At 33.7% G+C, this 18458-nt stretch overlaps 1 protein-coding gene, 1 long non-coding RNA gene and 1 pseudogene across 3 annotated transcripts; all 3 read left to right on the forward strand.

Annotated features, from left to right (window-relative positions):
• The first annotated feature begins 703 nt into the window (after window positions 1-703).
• LOC109120730 (uncharacterized) lies at window positions 704-1067 on the forward strand (annotated as a pseudogene).
• Window positions 1068-2339: 1272 nt separating this feature from the next.
• LOC109120749 (uncharacterized) lies at window positions 2340-4667 on the forward strand. The gene is made up of 2 exons (XR_002028162.3): window positions 2340-2500; window positions 4325-4667. It is a non-coding gene; the product is annotated as an uncharacterized lncRNA (long non-coding RNA).
• A 2732-nt stretch (window positions 4668-7399) lies between these two features.
• On the forward strand, window positions 7400-13833 carry LOC101252603 (NAD(P)-linked oxidoreductase superfamily protein). Of its 2 annotated transcripts, none has more exons than XM_069299802.1 (10): window positions 7400-7809; window positions 10494-11111; window positions 11211-11251; window positions 11367-11531; window positions 11618-11640; window positions 11764-11835; window positions 12063-12230; window positions 12943-13025; window positions 13104-13166; window positions 13425-13816. In XM_069299802.1, exons 2-10 carry the CDS (start codon window positions 11010-11012, stop codon window positions 13608-13610), a joined length of 903 nt encoding a protein of 300 aa, XP_069155903.1. In that variant the 5' UTR covers window positions 7400-7809; window positions 10494-11009; the 3' UTR covers window positions 13611-13816.
• The last annotated feature ends 4625 nt before the right edge of the window (window positions 13834-18458 follow it).

Below are 18458 nucleotides of genomic sequence, written 5' to 3' on the forward strand. Positions count from 1 at the left end.
ACAATAGTTTTTACTAGGGAAGAAAATAGAAAAGGAAGTGGTGCAAGACGATTAAATTGACTTTTAAATAGTCAAGTGGTTGATCATGATTTTTTCTGTGAGATGAGAGGTGAAGTGAGTGAAATTTAGTGATGAAGAAGATATATATAATTATTTTTAAAAATTAATCATTAATTAGGAGTTAATTAGTTTGAAATATAGTTAATAAAAGAAAAGTATTAATACAAAAATAAAATAAAAATGATTAAAAAAAATTATAATTTATGTCATGGAGCTGACGTGGTAGCGAGTGTAATACACCACACATTATGTGAATGGTGTTACACACTTCAGGGTGGTATTAAATTCACTTTTAAGTAATAAAGGTGTAATAGGTTGTTATGATAGTCTAAAGGGAAAATACCCCCAAACTTTTGTAAATGGTATGTATATACCCCTCGTTATACTTTTAGAACACCAGACCCTTACGTCCAAATTTTGGAACATATATGTCCTTTATACTAACGGAGATACACATGTCTCAATCTTAACAGTCCATCTAATATTTGTTAAATTTCTTATCCAAAATTAAAAGACCACCCATATTAATTTTAAAACCCACCCAAATACATAATACCCAACCAAAAACCCCCAAATCAATAATGTTTTTAATTTTGGAAGGCAGTCCAACATCAAATCGCAGAGAGCAGACACCGTCACCAAAATGTCGAAGAAAAATGACTTGGATCGCCGAAAAAAAACAGCACGAGTTCAATCTTCAGAGGAAAAAAAAAGGAAGAAAAACTAGCGAAGAAGCTACAAGCAAAAAAGAACAAGATGAAGGTGGATGGTAAGGACAAGAAGAAAGAAAGGTGGTAATGGATTTCAAGTTGAGAAGAAAAAATTGAAGACAAGGATGACTCCATTAGCCAAAGCTAAAGCTGCACAAGCAATGGAGATTGAAAAATAAGATTTTAGTTGTAATGTATTCAGGTGCATTTGGTAACTGAAATTGAAGTTGTTTACGTCTTTCTTCTACAATTTGCGAAAAAGACTTAATATTTAATCATGTTTCATGTTGCTATTTATATTCTTTGTTGTGTTCTTAAAAAAAGTCTTCCAACAGCTTCCGGTGAGATTTGACCAAATCTCTAATACAAAGGTATGATGATGGTAATGAGTAAATAATTGATTTAGTCAAAGAAAAGGTTAAATGGATCAAGAAACATGTGAGGAAGTTGAAGAGAAAATAGAGGATGATGTGGGGATGAATATGGTTGGATGGGTCTTCCCTCTCATGAAGTTGATGAGAAATTGGAGGATTTAGTGTTGACTGTTGAGGATGAAGATTGGGGGAAAGATGCTATTAAAAAAATGCTTAATTTGATATTAAGTGAATTAATTTGGGAGATTTGGGTTAATATTTTTGGGTTGTGGATATAAGTATTTGGGTGGGTTTTTACTTTAATTTCGGGTGGATTTTTCAATTTTAAGTAGAAGTTTAACAAATATCGGGTCGGCCATTAAGATTGAGAAACGTGTATCTCAGTCAGTGTAAAGGATACGTACGTTTTAAAATTTGAACGATAAGGGTACTGATGTCCTAAAAGTATAACGAGGGATATACACATACCATTTATGAAAGTTTGGGGATATATTTGTCCTTTTTCCCTAGTCTAAATGTGTAACTGATTTTTTGGGATAAATTCAAAGGGGAATTTGTGCATTTTCAGTATATATAATGATATTGAGATAGTTACTTTGAATTTGATAAGTTGATATAATGTCATGATCCAAAACGAGTTATTAATGGCACCACACTTAACCTTTTAGGTAGACAAACCAACGAATTCAAATCCAACTAATGTTATGTAACATTCCAGAAAAGTAGTAAACTACACTAGAGCCTAATGTAAAATTAGTAGCCTAAACTAGAGCCTTACGTGAGAATTTTAAAGTTTGTTGTGTGGGTTAGAATAATAAAATGGTTTCCCCTACTTAGGATGAGGGGTTTAGAGGTTAAACGTGAAGGTACGACTCCCCAAGGATCAACCAAGGGTCTTTGAGGATTACCCTAAAGCCTAACCCCAAAAACTGCCCAAATCAAGTGAGCCACGGATAGGACCTACAGGGCACAAGTCCATCCACGTCTCATGGGTCAAGACCCCAAGTGGGGAGCTTCAAACCACCACATGCGGACCTGCAGGACACCCCGTAGACCCACTCACGAACCGTGGATCGTGCGTGCAAGTCTGCCCAAGGTTCGGCTAAGGTGAGGGTTTTTATGTAAATTCCTAATTATGTTTGTTTAATGTATAGTAATTTTATACTGTTTTAATAGAAATATATAAGACTTTTTAAGTCATTAACCACCTCACATATCTCATAATCCCAAGACCCCAAGTCCATAACCAACTTTTTCCCAAAATCTCCTCTAGAACTCCAAGGAAGAAGAAGAACAATGAAGCTAGGGGTGAAGAATCAAGATTTTTCCCCAAATTCGTGGTTAATATTCTATAAGGTATGATATTTTTTCATCTATGGGTATCCTTCACCTATAGCGCCCTTCCAAAACCCTCAATTTCGAAACTAGAAAATCCAAAAGTTAGAATTTGACTTCAATCTCATGGAATCTTTTCAAATTCGTTTTAAATGATTGAATTATGTTTGTTTATATATATATTAATGATTTTATATGATTTTAAGTTGGATTACTCAAGAATTCATGAATTATACCATTTTTCCAAATCGGATCTTAAAGTGTAGGTATTGATTGATGAATGTAGATTGCTACAGAATTATGAATGTTATGAGTTGATTACTTGAATCATGTTATTATCCATGCCTAATGTAGTAATTCTACGTGCGTTGATTGAATTTGATCCATTGGTCCTTGAAAGTCAAACTATGAGAATTTTGTATAATCATGATGCTTATGTACATGCTTTGTGAATACCTAGGAGGAATGTGATTATGACTATAATGTAATTGTGATGACGTGGAAGGCTTTCCTCACCTAAATGAACCGGTAGGTCAATGACATCCTTTTCACGTGTGAATAAAAGTGATCTTGATTGATATATCTTGAATCGGTAGGCTAAGGGCATCCCTTTCTTGTGTAGCTAAAAGTTATCTCGACTTAATGAACCTTGAATCTGTAGGCAATGTCATCTTTTTATAAATGACTAATGAATCATTCTAAGGCTTTGTATTGGATCGGTACATCAATGGTATCCCTTTGATTATGAATCAATGAACTATTATAATGATAAATCTTGAATCGGTAGACCAATGGTATCATTTTCATGAGGATTCAATGAGTTATTTTAATGATGTACCTTGAATCAGTAGACTTATGACATTCCTTTTATGTGTAATGATGTACCTTGAACCGTTAGACAAATGACATCTCTTTTCATGTGTAATAATGTTAAAAGAGAATTTACTACTCCATGGGAATTTAATGCTTAGAACCGAGTAGATATTGTGAGGTGAAAGCTCTTTCTATGTAAGGTCGGGTTTCTAGTGACAATATTCTTATCCCATAACTATGTGCCCACATAGATTATTAGCTGGTGGATTCACCTAAGCTAAAATGTTACCAGCTCTACCTTAGGCAAGTGGACCAACTATTTCCGATGCGGACCATACCGAATTCCATGATTTACTCACATGGTCTATATCCGTTAGAGATTCTTCCATCATGAACAAAAATGTGAGTTATGCAACTATGGTTACTCAAGAAGCTCTATGAAGTGTGGGTGGAGGTATGAGACTTCATCCATGCATTGTATAAGTAGGCTTTGAGAATAGTTATGATGTGTTCCTCAAATGTTATAATGTCTTGTGAAATGAATACGCTTATAATGATGTTATCGAGAATGTGGATATGAGAGCTAAATGTAAACATGAGTGCTTAACTTAGATTGTTGTTATGAGTTGCTTTTCTTGATATGACCTATTAAATGTGAATGTTTCTTTGTCCAATGAGTATTAACTAAAAATGAGAATAAAGAATGATAAGTATGATTATGGTATGATTATGGTGGACTAAAAGTGGTACTTAGTGTAGATGGAATTATGAGATTTTTATTTATACATTACATAAATATAACTTAGGATTACTTATGAAATGATTCTATTATGCTATGATGGTTTATATATTGAATATGCTTGTGGCTTATGCCTTCATACTAAAAGTACATGATGATTTTCAAACTTGGTAGATCATGATTTTCAACTAAATATCCGTTTTAACTTGTTTTCAAAGATTTTTATGCATGGCTATCATACTTAGTGCATGTTTTTACTAACTCATATTTTCTACATTTTTCTTTAAGTGTAGGTTTAAGTTCTTAAGGTGATCTTCTATTGGTTCAAGCTTAGATTGACTATTCTCCTAGCTTGTGGTGAGTCCTCAAGATTCGAGGACGTATGAATCATTAGTAGTTTCTTTCTAGTTATTTTATGGTTTGAATTATGTGAAAGGATTGTGCCTCTATTTTTTGTTCAAGGATTGTATTAGATGGCTATTTGAGACAAGTTAGACTTTCGCTTTCTTTTATAAAAGACTTCGATTGTATGGATAAAGTTTTTAAATTTCGCATCATTTCTTATATCTTATGGTATAGTATGCTAAGGGCTTGTATGAGACTCCTTCGAGTTCAAGTAAGTTGTGTTACATCTAAGGTGTACCTCTGGGTTATGACATATTGATTGTTCAGCTTACGAAATACTATCGTAATGCGAAAATTCAAAACTTATTAATGTAAAAAATGAAATTCCACTAGATTCTATCAAATATCATTTTTCAAAACCTAAAAGTCATCACACTAAGGAAATTTAATCCAAAAGTACCAAGTCTAATAGACAAGAGTATTAAAAACACCATAATAGATAAATAAAATAGTTTGTGTTCGAAAACTAGGGACATCATGTCATGACCGAGAAAATTCAACACGAGCTAGAATGACTATTCACCCTAGAACCCGATATGTTGGAGATTGGATAGAGCTAAGGGCGAGTAGAAGTTGTTAATACGCTTATTGCACTCCACAAAGGCAAACAAAAAAAATACAAGTAAGTGTTACTACAGGTGATATCATCGACCAACTCAAATAGAAACCAATATGAGTAAAGTAATAGTATGAAATCAACTATAACACTTAGCAGGTGGCAAACAACATGAACAAGTGACAACAGTATTGTAACAAGTATGTAACTAGTCACAATATTAAAAACACACTTGAGGACTCATGCATCCACACCGCACAGTCACACTCTTTAGAGAAATGACATTTTTTGAGATTGAGTACATTAAGTTATTTTAAGATGTTTTCCTTTAATATTGTCGTGCAGAACGTGGCACCCGATCAAATCATATTGTGTCGGCTCGTAGCATCTGATCCAACAATCTAGTTAATTATTCATTTTGTATTATCACTTTCCACTTCATGAACAATATTTTATCAAGACTTCTTTATTCAATGCATCACTTTGATAGAGCGAATTCAAGATTAAGGAGTTCAGAGTCTTGGGATTTTCGACGACACATAAATTTTCAAACCACAACAATTAAGTACATAGAAAACTTCACAACATTACTCTATAACTATTAATCACTATTAGGAATCTTTCTATCACATAGAATAAATCATAACCTACCTCCACTGAAAAACTGAAGTCAAGCAAGCTAATACTCTAATGTTTTTCCTTTCCACAATGTCTCAAAACGTTTCTAATCTATCAAATATACAATATTCTTTAGCAAACGAGCCTGTAGACACTTATATTACTATATATCTAGCCTTAAACAATACTCATTCAATTCTATAATAAATTTCTAAATCTTAAGGTTAATTAATATGTCAAGTCTCATGTTTCATAAATTTCAAGCCTATGATTAAGTTTCAGTTCCTCTAATATCATAAATTCAATGGTATTAATATAATGGAATACAGTTGATATTTAATTATCTATCTCAATAAATCAAAATTTAAATCATAATGTGGTAACTATAAAAATAAAAAAATGAGCCACATATTATAATTGATCGTGACATTACTATTCCTTCACCACCCCATTTAAACCTCCACTCCCATTTCATCTATATTCTGAAACTTGTTGAAATTCTGAAATGACTGTATAATGGTAAAAGTTAAAGATTAAAGTACCACTATATAATAATCAAAACATTTTTCTTACCCACTCCATCATCTACTCCTTTCACAATACCTTATCACTACAAAAAGTATAATGGTAACCTTACAAAAAGTATAATCGAGTGGTTAAAGGTCCATGTCAATATATAGTCACTACCTACTATCTCCCGATAGGTTAGAAGTTAGTCGCCATTGACATGAACCTTTAACCACTCCAATTATGAATTTCATAGTTAAAGAAATAAATATCTTAACGAGACAAAATTTGGAACTTGCTATTCAACACCTCTTCTCCTCGCCGAACTTTTTTTCACAAAAGATTTTTTTTTTTTTAAAAAAATAAATTCCTTATTGTGTCTAAAAAAAAAGAACCAGATATTATTTTTTTATAATAGAATCCTACACCACTCCGTTTAACCCTTCGCTTTCATCTTATTATTTACTTTTTTAAAAATAAATAAAATTTTCATTTGTTTAATTATTCTTTTGGGCGTGAAAGAATTGGATTTGCAAAGAGACGTGTACAAACAAATGCCATTACACTAGCGAAATCAATCTTCTCATGTTGTGGCCTAAATTTCAGGCTTATGTATCTATCATTATTTATTTATATATACTAGATATAAGTGTTAGTGCAATATTCATAATTTTGTGTCTCACTTTATGTGGCATCGGCATAATTTAAAGAGATAATTAAATTTTTATATGATTTTTACATATTTTAAGTTGTTAATTAGTGTAATTTTCAAATAGAAAAATGTTAAATGGCCAGAAATTTTTAAAATTATAATATTTTGTTTATTTTAAAATAAACAAATTTCTTTTCTTTTTTTAGTAAAAGGTATTAAAGCTAAAAGGGTAAAAGTTACGTAGAAAAATTCTCTGGCCAAATTGGTCAAACAGATTTTTTCTTTCAAATAATATATGTTACATTCCTTGTCCCAAAATATGTAGCACAAATAGAATTTCAAGAGACAATAGGATTACATAGTTTTCAAATTAAATAATACATGTTACTTCTTTTGTTTCATTTTGTGTTACAGAAATATATCAATTTTCATTGTCAATTATTATGATTTATCGTATTTTATATAATTTTAAAATATATAAAAAAAAATTAAAAAATAGACAACTCTACACTTGTGTGTGGTTCAACACTTGCATGTATATATATATATATATATGATATCTGTTTTGTTTTTTTTTCTCTGTTTTTGTAGAACAGTTATAAAGCAATTTTTTATTTTCTAACTTTTCGCATATAACAATGTTTTGATATAATTTATTTTTTTAAGAGTATAAACCTGAAAGCTCTTAATTCTTATAATTTGTGTCAAAATTTCGTAATTGTAAGAGAGAGTAGTTACGTGAAGTGACATTAACCGAACACTTGCCTCATCCATGATATACATATAGTTGAAATTTGATTCACAGTTTTGTTAATACGACATGGCTTTGCATTTGAGCATTGGGTGTTTGTGTAGTTTGAGCCCAATGAGGGGTCAGAAACAGAAAATCAGAGGTGTAGCAGCTGAGAGTAGTGTTAAACTTAACTCAGAAGAAGAAGATAAGGTGAAGCTTGGTGGCTCTGATTTGAAGGTAACTAAGCTTGGAATTGGGGCTTGGTCTTGGGGTGACACAAGCTATTGGAACAACTTCGAATGGGATGGTAACTTCTTTTTTGGTTTCATATCACAAACTTTTTGATAATTTTGGGTAATCGTCATTATCTCATTTGTTTACTAGCTTAGTTGGTTGATTATACTTACAACTTTTTACATCTTTTTGGTGAGGGTTTGCTTCCGTGCCTTACTATAATAATACTGCAATTGCTAAATCCTGTGAACTGATTCTGTGCTAACTGCTAAGTTTGGGTACACATTTCTTATTTGGTCATGTAAAACTTGACTGTTTAAGATTGCTGCTTGGAATCCATTATTTGATCATTAGTGAATTTTTAACACGGATTAAGCCAGAGTTAGTAGGTTCGGAGGAATTATTTCTAAAGTACTACACTATGTCCCTCTTTTCCCTTGCTATCTCTTAGTATTACTCTAATTTTTTATAAGTCAAGGATTTAGTAGGATATTCATTCTGGAAATTTAAGAGAATTATACATAGAGAGCTGGATACTCTTGTTTGCGGGTATTGAACATATAGCTTGAAGGGAATGCCCCAATATAATTGTTCCGAAGCAAGAAGGAAATTGGGATTGAGGCCTAATGGCACTTTGTGCAATGTTCACCAGCACATGGCTGTCATAAAATCAGGACAATCTTACGGTCGTGAGTAACCTTGATCTGTTCATTCCCTCAGCTGAATGTGATTTTCTTAATCACATTACCTGTGGTATTTCAATGAGAAACTGAGAGTTTGAAAGAGAAGTCGCTTGTTTGGTTGAACCAAGAGAATTGCATGTTTAGGATAAAAAGTAGCTCCGTGAAAGATTTATCTTTGAAGGATATGTATCTGCATTTGAAGGGTACAAAGAAGAAGACCTTGACCTGCAACAGATAGAGAAGGATATACTCATCGCATAGATGTTTTCTCTTGGATAGTAAAGAGTTCCGAGAAAGTGGAGTTGAGAATATCCTGCAAAGCAGAAAAAATACAACTGTTATTATACTTGTGGACCTCCTGCAAAGCAAAAAAAACACGTCATCTCTTAAGGACCAGGCGCATTCCTACTTATGTTTCCTATGATAAAATATATTGATATTAGTTACTGTTGCTACTGGAATTACTGCCGTCGTTAGATTTATTTTTCCTTTCTAATTACTTGAAGATAGTCAGGAAATGTATAGCTATTTTGGCCTCTAGCTTGTGACAATATCTTCATCATTGTTTTCCCTCAATGTGGATGATGAGGTTGCAATTGCTATAACAGCATAAACATGTTAGAAACAACTGAGTTGTGAGTAGTGTCATGTTCTGTTTATTTAGAATGTCTTCTTTCCTCCTTGTAAAGGATCCTACCATTTCTCTTAAAATGAGTCGTTTTACTAATTCAAATATCACATCTTTCTTTTGTTTCTTGTTAAGTAGCTTACTAAAGACCTGACCTTAGATAGAAAGTTGTGAAGGACACACGCATAAGGATATACGGTTAGTAGGTGGGAATGCATTGTCTTGCTGTTTGTCCATACTAGTGCTCATAGTATTACTCTTGTAGTTTCTTGTTCTTCAATTTTTGTTACTATTGTTGTTTCTTGTACTTCAATTATAGTACTGTTCCGCTGTAGTATTGCTTTGTTATGATCTTCTGTTGTTTTTTCTTACTATCTTGCTTCTTGTACTTCCATCCTTTCTTTTTCTGGACTGCTTTGCACTGTTTCTCTTGAGTCGAAGGTTTATCAGAAACAAACTCTATACATCTGAAGTAGGGATAAAGTCTGCATAGACTCTACCCTCTCCATACCCTACTTTGGGGGACTACACTGAGTTTGTTCATCCAATTTTTTTACTTTTGTTAACAGAGAAATCACCTGAGGCCTGTGGTGCACTGCTCAAAACTCTGTGGATAATGAGCCCACTCTCTACCCTTGACTTAAATATCATGCCCTACACTTTTACCACTAGACCAAAGCCCTGAAGACTCTTTGTATAAAAAGGTTCTTAAAAAGATTTTCTGGCTTATTGCCTGTTTGGCCAAGATTTTGGAAGGCCAAAAGTGTTTTCTTTTTCCTTTTCAAAAAGTGCTTAGTTTAAAAAACCAAGGTGTTTGAGCATGCTTATGGGAGAAACTAAGTGTTTCTGCGAGCAGTACAAGTTGTTTTGCGGAAGTTAAAAAAGTAGTTTTTCTCCAAAAGTACTTTTTTGAAAAGCATTTCTATGAAATATACTTAAAGCACTTTTTAGAAGTTTGGTCAAACACTAATTGCTTCTCCAAAAGTGCTTATTAATTTAATTAACCAAACACTAGCTGCTTCTCATCAAACATAATTTTTTTTTGAAAAGTGCTTTTAAAAATAAGCTGATTTTAGAAGTTTGATCAAACAAGTTATTATTCCACGTTTACTAAGAAAAAAGAGTGCACTTGTATCCTGGCTAACAAGGGAAAGTTTCTCTTTTTTATTTCAAATATTCAAATACAAGTTTGGCTCTATTAGAGCTTGGGCGAGCAACCTTTAAACCAAAGTTTAAAAGAAGGTTAAGGAAAATAATCGAGAAATCTTTACTTTCTGACTGTTATACTTGTTATTCTCTTCTTGCCAACAACCACCGAACATTTCCACTAGGAGAACAGAAAATAGTTTTTCTCAAAGATATTCTATTAGATATGCACCTAAAAAATTAAACATATGTAAGGGCGCGTGCTATAAGGTATGTGATGAAGAAAGGGCTTAATGATAGGTTCTTTCCCTATGGTGCTTAGAGGCTGAAGATATGCTTAGATAACAGTGCCAGCGATCGCAGCGGATTGAAGAACTGTCAGTCAATTAGTCATTACTTGTCAGAAATGCTAAATCTCCAATGCTGTCCAAGCCTGTATGTTTTCTTTAAAACAGAAAAGAAAATAAGCAAAGGTTTTGCATTTTCATAATATGAAAAAATGGACATACGGTGGAACCAAACAGGTTCCTTCTGTTCGGTAACACCAATATCTTGCCTACGGCAAGGCCCAAAAGAGGCTGGGGTGGTTCGGGTTGGAGTCATGATCAAACATGGCGCTTGCTTGATGGACTTAGTTAAGAAATAAAGTTATGCTTGATCCTACCAAGTGGTATCAGAGTCGAGCAACATGATGCATGAAGCGGGTGTTGGAAGGTCATGCGATCCTAACACCCTCTTTTTTTCTTTTGAAGATAAATGTCAGCCACTCTTTCTCCATTATCATAACCAATATGTTTAACTCTTTTTTTTACTGGAATGATGACAGATAAGAAACTTAAGGCTGCAAAGACTGCTTTTGATGCTAGCATTGATTCTGGAATCACATTCATCGATACTGCTGAGGTTTATGGTTCAAGGGTGAGGAAATAGTTCTTTACTTTGGCTATTTCTTAGTCTGCTAAATTGTGCAAAGAAGTGGACAATCACGAGAAAACAACTATTTCCCTCTACTTGCAGTTTTCATTCGGTGCGATAAATTCTGAAACACTACTAGGAAGGTGAGCTTTGAGTTCTTCTAAATCTTCATTATTTTTACTTGTGGACAAAAGAATATCAATTTGCATGTTCTTCACATTTGTTGTTTCTCCAATATAATTTAATGTTTTGTTTCAGATTCATCAAGGAAAGAAAAGAAAAAGATCCAGAGGTGGAGGTTGTTGTTGCAACTAAATTTGCTGCATTACCATGGAGGCTTGGTCGTCAAAGTGTCCTAGCGGCCCTAAAAGATTCTCTTGCACGTATGGAACTTTCTTCAGTTGATCTTTATCAACTTCACTGGTACGCTACTTTAGCGCACTTCTTCGGATAATTTTCTTAAGCAAACAGTCAATAGCTGATAAAAGCTTTTATTGTCTAATTCTCAGGCCAGGAATATGGGGAAATGAAGGTTTGTCATGTCTGATGCCTTGTTCATTTCAACTAATAAGATGCTTTTCTTTAACAAAGATTTAGCTTGTAATTCACATTTAACATAGACAAAGCTTAGTCAATCAGAAAATCCTTTTTTCAGGTTATATTGACGGTTTAGGAGATGCAGTGGAGCAGGGCCTTGTAAAAGCTGTGGGAGTATCTAACTATAGTGGTACACTCGTGACTCGTGTCTAGTCAATCAAATAATTGGACAGTCCTTTTGATGACTAATCTTATTCTCCCCCGCACGATAATATTTCCGATTGTTTTCTTATTAAGGGTATTATGAAAATATGACTGTCAAATTAACTAAGCATTGTCCTCTTTTTCCAAAAATAAAGAATAAAAAATTGCCAGCTACATACAATATTTGGCCGATGGAAGTATTTCTTGTTTCAGAAAAGCGTCTTCGCGATGCATATGAGCAGCTGAAGGGGAGAGGTATTCCACTAGCTTCAAATCAAGTCAATTATAGTCTGATATACAGGTTGCCAGAGCAAAATGGTGTCAAGGCCGCCTGTGATGAATTGGGAGTCACGTTGATTGCATATTCACCCATTGCTCAAGGTAAAACCTGATACAACTGTTTTCTTGTGAAGATGTGTTCTAGAATGACCCGATTTATGGCCTCGTTGAACCAGGCATGAAATAAATAGTTAATGAGGTTTTATGCTGTTATTGAACAAAAATTTGGAAGCTGGTTTCCTACACTTTTGTCAGCCCTGTGTATTAATGATTTATGTCATCTCACATGTAAATAATTTTTACTGAAAATGTATATAGACTAGCTAAAAATTCCTCCCTATAGCAACCGTCTACTGTCCCAGTTATTTTTGCACCAAAGTTTAACTTACAATAACATAGTTAATATTCTTTCCAAACGACCATGCATCGCAGTGAGAAAATTGCTAATGAGCCTAGGTAAAGGGGTTACGGAATACAACCAGTTGGTTTCAGACTTTTGTATCAGTTTTGAACGGAGGAAATGACGGAAACTACACCCCTTCCACTCTCCAGCCATCTTATTGGCGTAGGAAGTCTGTTATAACTCTTATGTCATACCTGTCTTCTCGATTAAATGCAAGGATTCTGCAATGCTTTTTTCATGTACTAGTATGCTATGCAATTTGCTTTAAATAACTTAATGTTGTGCCCTGATAATGACATGTTTCAGCATCTTAATTGCTTTCTGTTTCAAGTTAAAAGTAAGAAAATTCACGTCAACTTTTCTTTGGATTATGCGGCCCAAACTCGTTACATTTCCCAACTTATAATGCAGGAGCTTTGACTGGAAAATATACTCCAGAAAATCCTCCCACTGGCCCTCGCGGACAGATCTATACTCCTGAAGTTCTTACCAAAGTAAGGGCTTTTACTATATAACTAGAGATTATTAAGAATTTCACTTCTTATGGCTCAAGAACTTTTGCGCACTTGCAGTTGCAGCCACTCATAAATAGAATAAAGGAGATTGGAGAAAGCTACAATAAGACTTCAACGCAGGTATATCTTCCTTGTTTCTCGAAAATCTCATGATTTCGCTAGCTTAATTCTTCAGGTGTAGCTTTGTTTGGAATGCAATCATAGTAGAAGCTATAAGTTACTTTGTCGTCTTTTAGCGATGTGCGGTTTAGGTGCATGTAATCATGAGCTAGTTTGGATCAAGGAGAAGGGTAGAAATGGATGCACCTATTAGAAAAAAGGGGTATAGATGGACCCATTATTCACTGAAATGATTATATATGATGTTTTGGTTGACAGGTGGTCCTGAATTGGTTGATTGCACAGGAGAATGTTGTTCCCATCCCAGGAGCCAAAAATGCAGAGCAGGCTAAAGAATTTGGTGGTGCATTGGGTTGGAGACTAACCCAACAAGAAATAGACCAACTTCGTTCATTGGCATCAGAATTAAAACCTGTTACTGGTTTCCCTGTCGAAAAGTTGTAAACATCATTTTACATGTACATTAACAAAGTCTTCGAAATGTAACTAGTACTAATAAAGCTGCTGCTGCAACATCGTAATCCGTGCTCATAAGTGGAGTTTCGAGAAGGTGATATATATATATATATATACTAGCGAAAAGTGCGTTGCACATTTGTCCCATACAATTATTATAAAGTTGAATTATTATATAATGTTGAAATTAGAAATATTAGTTTTACCTGTTTATATTTTATTCATTAAATAAAATTCATAATAATCGAATAGTATATTGACAATCAAGCAAGAAATATGAAAAAATAATTATATTACTATAGCATCTAATAATATGAATATATCGATATGACTTATCCTTAATAATCTCTCATTACGCTCCATATTAGTAAGTGCACAAATATGTAGCTACTTAAAGAAACTATATTAGTAAGAAAAGATAAAAGTAAATAAATAATATAAAAGTACATTTAAAAACGAATCTAAATGTCATAAATTAGTAATTTCAGCACTAATAAAAATAGACTTATAACATTCATAATTTCATAGAAGATTATATTAAAGAAGTATAATCGGTAAAGAATACAAAAAAATTAAACAGATAAGAATAAATACAACATTCATATCATTCTTAACACTTTTATTATAACAATATATATAGTAAAAAAAATACACAAGGAGTAGAGTTTTTTTTTTCTCGTAACCAAAAAAAAATCTAAAATGGTAAAGATAAAATTTATGATACAAAATATCATTCTAATGAGGATCAACAAATATTAATAATTCAAAACAAAAAAAAAAGTACCTAAAAATTGCCTAATGATTCACATCAACACGAGGCAAGTGGTAAAGAAAAATTATTTTTTCATGATATATATATATAGCTAAAGAGATTCATTGGATAAGATGAAAAGGTGAAGAGTTGTTTAAGTTAATTTTCAGAAGTTAAGTGATCTTAGAAATGGGACAGAGGAAAGGTGATTGTTTTTACTAAGAATTCAACACATTTAATTATACTAACTAAAGAGAGAGGATAACAAATTTAATCATTTAACCACATTAATTATAGAGAAAGAATAGATAATTTTTATTTTTTTAAAAAAAGTAATTTTTAACAATTTCCTATGAAATAATTTCTAACAAATTTTTATAAAATATTTTTGTCTTTCAAAGTTTGACTTTACACCTTATTTTTAGTATTTAGTATAATATAATATAATTATTACTTAGTATGTAAATAATTAGAATTTAAACCATTGTGTCTAGATGCATGTATTTAAATATGATTATTTAATATTAAATTAATTATATATTAATATTTAATTTAATTTAGGGATAAAATAAGGACAAAATAGTAATTCAACTTGTAAGTTAGGAGCTTCCTACTTATAATAATACTATTTTCTGATAACGTGCGTTGCACGTTTGTCCCTTGTATATTGTAATTACTACAAAATGTATGCATACTTAAAAAATTGAATTTTAGAATAAAAAATATATTTGTATTGCACGTTACTTAGTATAAATATTTGTAAATTATTTAAATACAGTTACAATATGTATAAATAGTTATTCATAAAATTAAGTAATCAAAAGAGAAAGAGTAACACCAAATTAGCTAATGACTTCGAAAATAAAATAAAATAGAGTAGACTAAAAACAATAATATTCTAAAACTTTTAAATAACAAAAATTAAAGAGAGAAATAGTTCTAGTTTATAAGAATAGAGGAACTTCCTCAATAACTAGCAAAATCATAAACAGATCAATCTCTTTTTTATTGCATATGTGATGAACAATTACATTCATCAACAATTATCCATCAATAATTATACATTAGAATAACAAAGCATGTGCGTCAACAAAAAGTAATTGTGTTGAACAATGTGTTAATGTAATTACATCCACCAAATAATCATTCATCAACAATTATACATTGGAATAACTAAGTGTATGCATTAATATAAAGTGATTTTGAAGATAATTTTTTGGTATTTATAATTACAAGTTTGGAATTGTAAAAGTCATTTAAAAATTGATGATATACATAACGTCAATTAAAATTAGATTGGTTAAAGTTGGGAATATGTAAAGTTTCTTACTAAAATCTAAATATGTGCCATATCAAGATGTATGGTAATTCAAAGGACATTTTTGTTCTTTAATGTTAAAGGATATATCGGGTATAATTTACTCTCTTTTGTTGTTACGAAACACTTCATCTACCGAACTCTATTTTATAATAAAAAACAAATTAAACTGTAACGACCTGTTTAGTCGTTTTGAGTAGCAGACTTCAATTCTGGAAAAACTGGCAGAAGCGACGGACCCCACGACGGACTGTCATGGGCACGACGGACCGTCGCAGGGTCTCGTTTCAAAACACTTAGAAAATCTGAAATTGGGTACTGAAAATTGACTCTCTGAACTTCGTGACGGAGTGGCAGGACAGACCGTCGCAGGCTCGACGGCCCGTCACAGGCCATTCACTTAAAATCGAGTTTCTGTAGCATGTGACGGACAGCAGGACTGACCGTCGCAGGCACGACGGCCCGTCACGGGCTACGCAATCCCAGGCTGGGTCAGATTTCTGTTAATTTATTTAAGGGGCGTTTTGGACTGTTTCCTACTTTAATTATAAAGTGGTGGGTTAATGTTAATAAGTCTAATTACTTGGGGGTTAAAAGAGGTAACCTTAAGTTAACTAGTGGGTTATTATTGCCATCCTTTACACTTGATTATATGTTAATTAGGGTAAAAGAAAGAGGGTTTGAATAAGAAAAATAAGAAAGAACAAAGAGAGACAGAAAAAGAAAGAGAACGAGTAGAGAGAGAGAGAAACGAAGAGGATAGCAAGGATTCTGAGAAGGTAGCTTGTTGATCGCAATTCTTCGGTGGAGGTAGGTTATGGTTTCATGTTTTCATAGTAAACTCTTAATAGAGAATGATATGTATTGGGTAGTATTGTAAACCCTTCTATGTGCTTAATTGTATGCATGCATGAATGTGGTTATATGATTGTGATGAATTAAGCATGATGAAGCTATTGAATCCCAAATCTTGATAAAAACCTAATCTCTTGTTATTGATGATGCCTTGGTATGAAAGAAGGCTTGATGAACTAAAGTAATGAGATTGATGATGCCTTGGTAAGGAAGAAGGCTTGATGAATTGATAGAATGAGATTAGGGGATCGGGTGTCACGAACCGACACGTAGAATTAGGGGATCGGGTGTCACGAACCGACACGTAGAATTAGGGGATCGGGTGTCACGAACCGACACGTAGATTTAGGGGATCGGGTGTCACGAACCGACACGTAGATTTAGGGGATCGAAGTGTCACGTTCCGACACATAGTAGTAGGGGATCGGAGTGTCACGTACCGACACAAGAGGATTAATGAATATGAGGAGCGGAGTGTCACGTACCGACACAAGAGAAATAAAGATAATGAATCTTGAAAGATGTTAATATACTCAACCTAATGAACATAATTCCCAAATGAGTATGGTATTGAGGCTTGAGTCCTCATGTGTGAACTTGATGGTAATTGTTAATGATATAGTACTTGTTGTTGCTACATGTTGAGTATCATAGTTGATTTTATGATATTACTTGGTATATACTGTTTTCTATTTTGAGTTGGCCGATGATATCTACTCAGTACCCGTGTTTTGTACTGACCCCTACTTTTATGTTTTCTTCTTGTTTATTTGTGGGGTGCAGCAAACGTGCCGTCGTCTTCGACTCAACAGTAATTCAAGCCAGTCTTACTACATCGAAAATTCAGGGTGAGCTAATGCTTCTAGCTTGGACTGGATCTTCTTCTTCAAGTCTTGATGCCTTGAACTTCCGGCATGGACTAGCTTCTTATGTATTTTTAGCTTTTAGAATACTCTTAGTTTAGTCATTTGATCGTAGATGTTCTTGTGGTGATGACTTCCAGATTTTGGGAAATAATAGATGTTGGATTTTAGAAGTATTGAATTGATTTTATTAATGAGTTTAAGTCTTCCGCGTTACTTTATGTTGATATTACATTGAAATGTTAAGGTTTAGATTGGTTGGTTCGCTCACATAGGAGGGTAAGTGTGGGTGCCAGTCGCGGCCCGGATTTGGGTCGTGACAAACTTGGTATCAGAGCATTAGGTTCGTTGGTCTCATCACACAAGAACGAGTCTAGTAGAGTCTTAAGGAACGGTAGGGGGACGCCTTTACTTTTCTTTGAGAAGCTATAAGACTTTAGGAAAATTCCATTCTTTCATTCTTTCTTTCGTGCTATTACTTGGATCCAATTGGTATCTAGGTGATACAAATTGGTATCTGACCATCTTCACTCTATTTCGCAGATGGTTAGAACTAGAGCAACGACTGCGCCAACATCAACATCGGCAAGACAAGAAGCGTCTGAGCCAGCCACTAGGGCTGTAGCTCGAGGAAGAACAACGGCAAGAGGCCGTGGGAGAGGTCGTGAGAGGACGTCCTCTAGAGGAAGAGGACGAGCACCTAGACCATCTGATACTAGGGCAGTGACTCCTCCACCGACTGAAGGAGTAGTAAGAGAGGGTGAGGAAGGGGAAACTGAACAAGTACAGAATGAGGGATTGCCTCCCCAACCTACCCCAGACATGATCAATCAGGTTCTTGCTTATCTTAGTGGGTTATCTGATCAAGGTCAAGCACCTCCAGTGTTTTCTGCACCAGCACCTCAGGCTCCGGAGGTACAACGTGCGGCTACTATGGCTCCCCGCATGGATGTACCATTGGAAATAGGCACATTTCCTCGTCTGACTACTGGGCCTATAATGACAAGTGATCAGCATGAACTTTTCAGTAAGTTCTTGAAATTGAAACC

Source organism: Solanum lycopersicum, chromosome 7, assembly GCF_036512215.1.
Source record: "Solanum lycopersicum chromosome 7, SLM_r2.1".
In the NCBI taxonomy this organism is placed as follows: Eukaryota; Viridiplantae; Streptophyta; class Magnoliopsida; order Solanales; family Solanaceae; genus Solanum; species Solanum lycopersicum.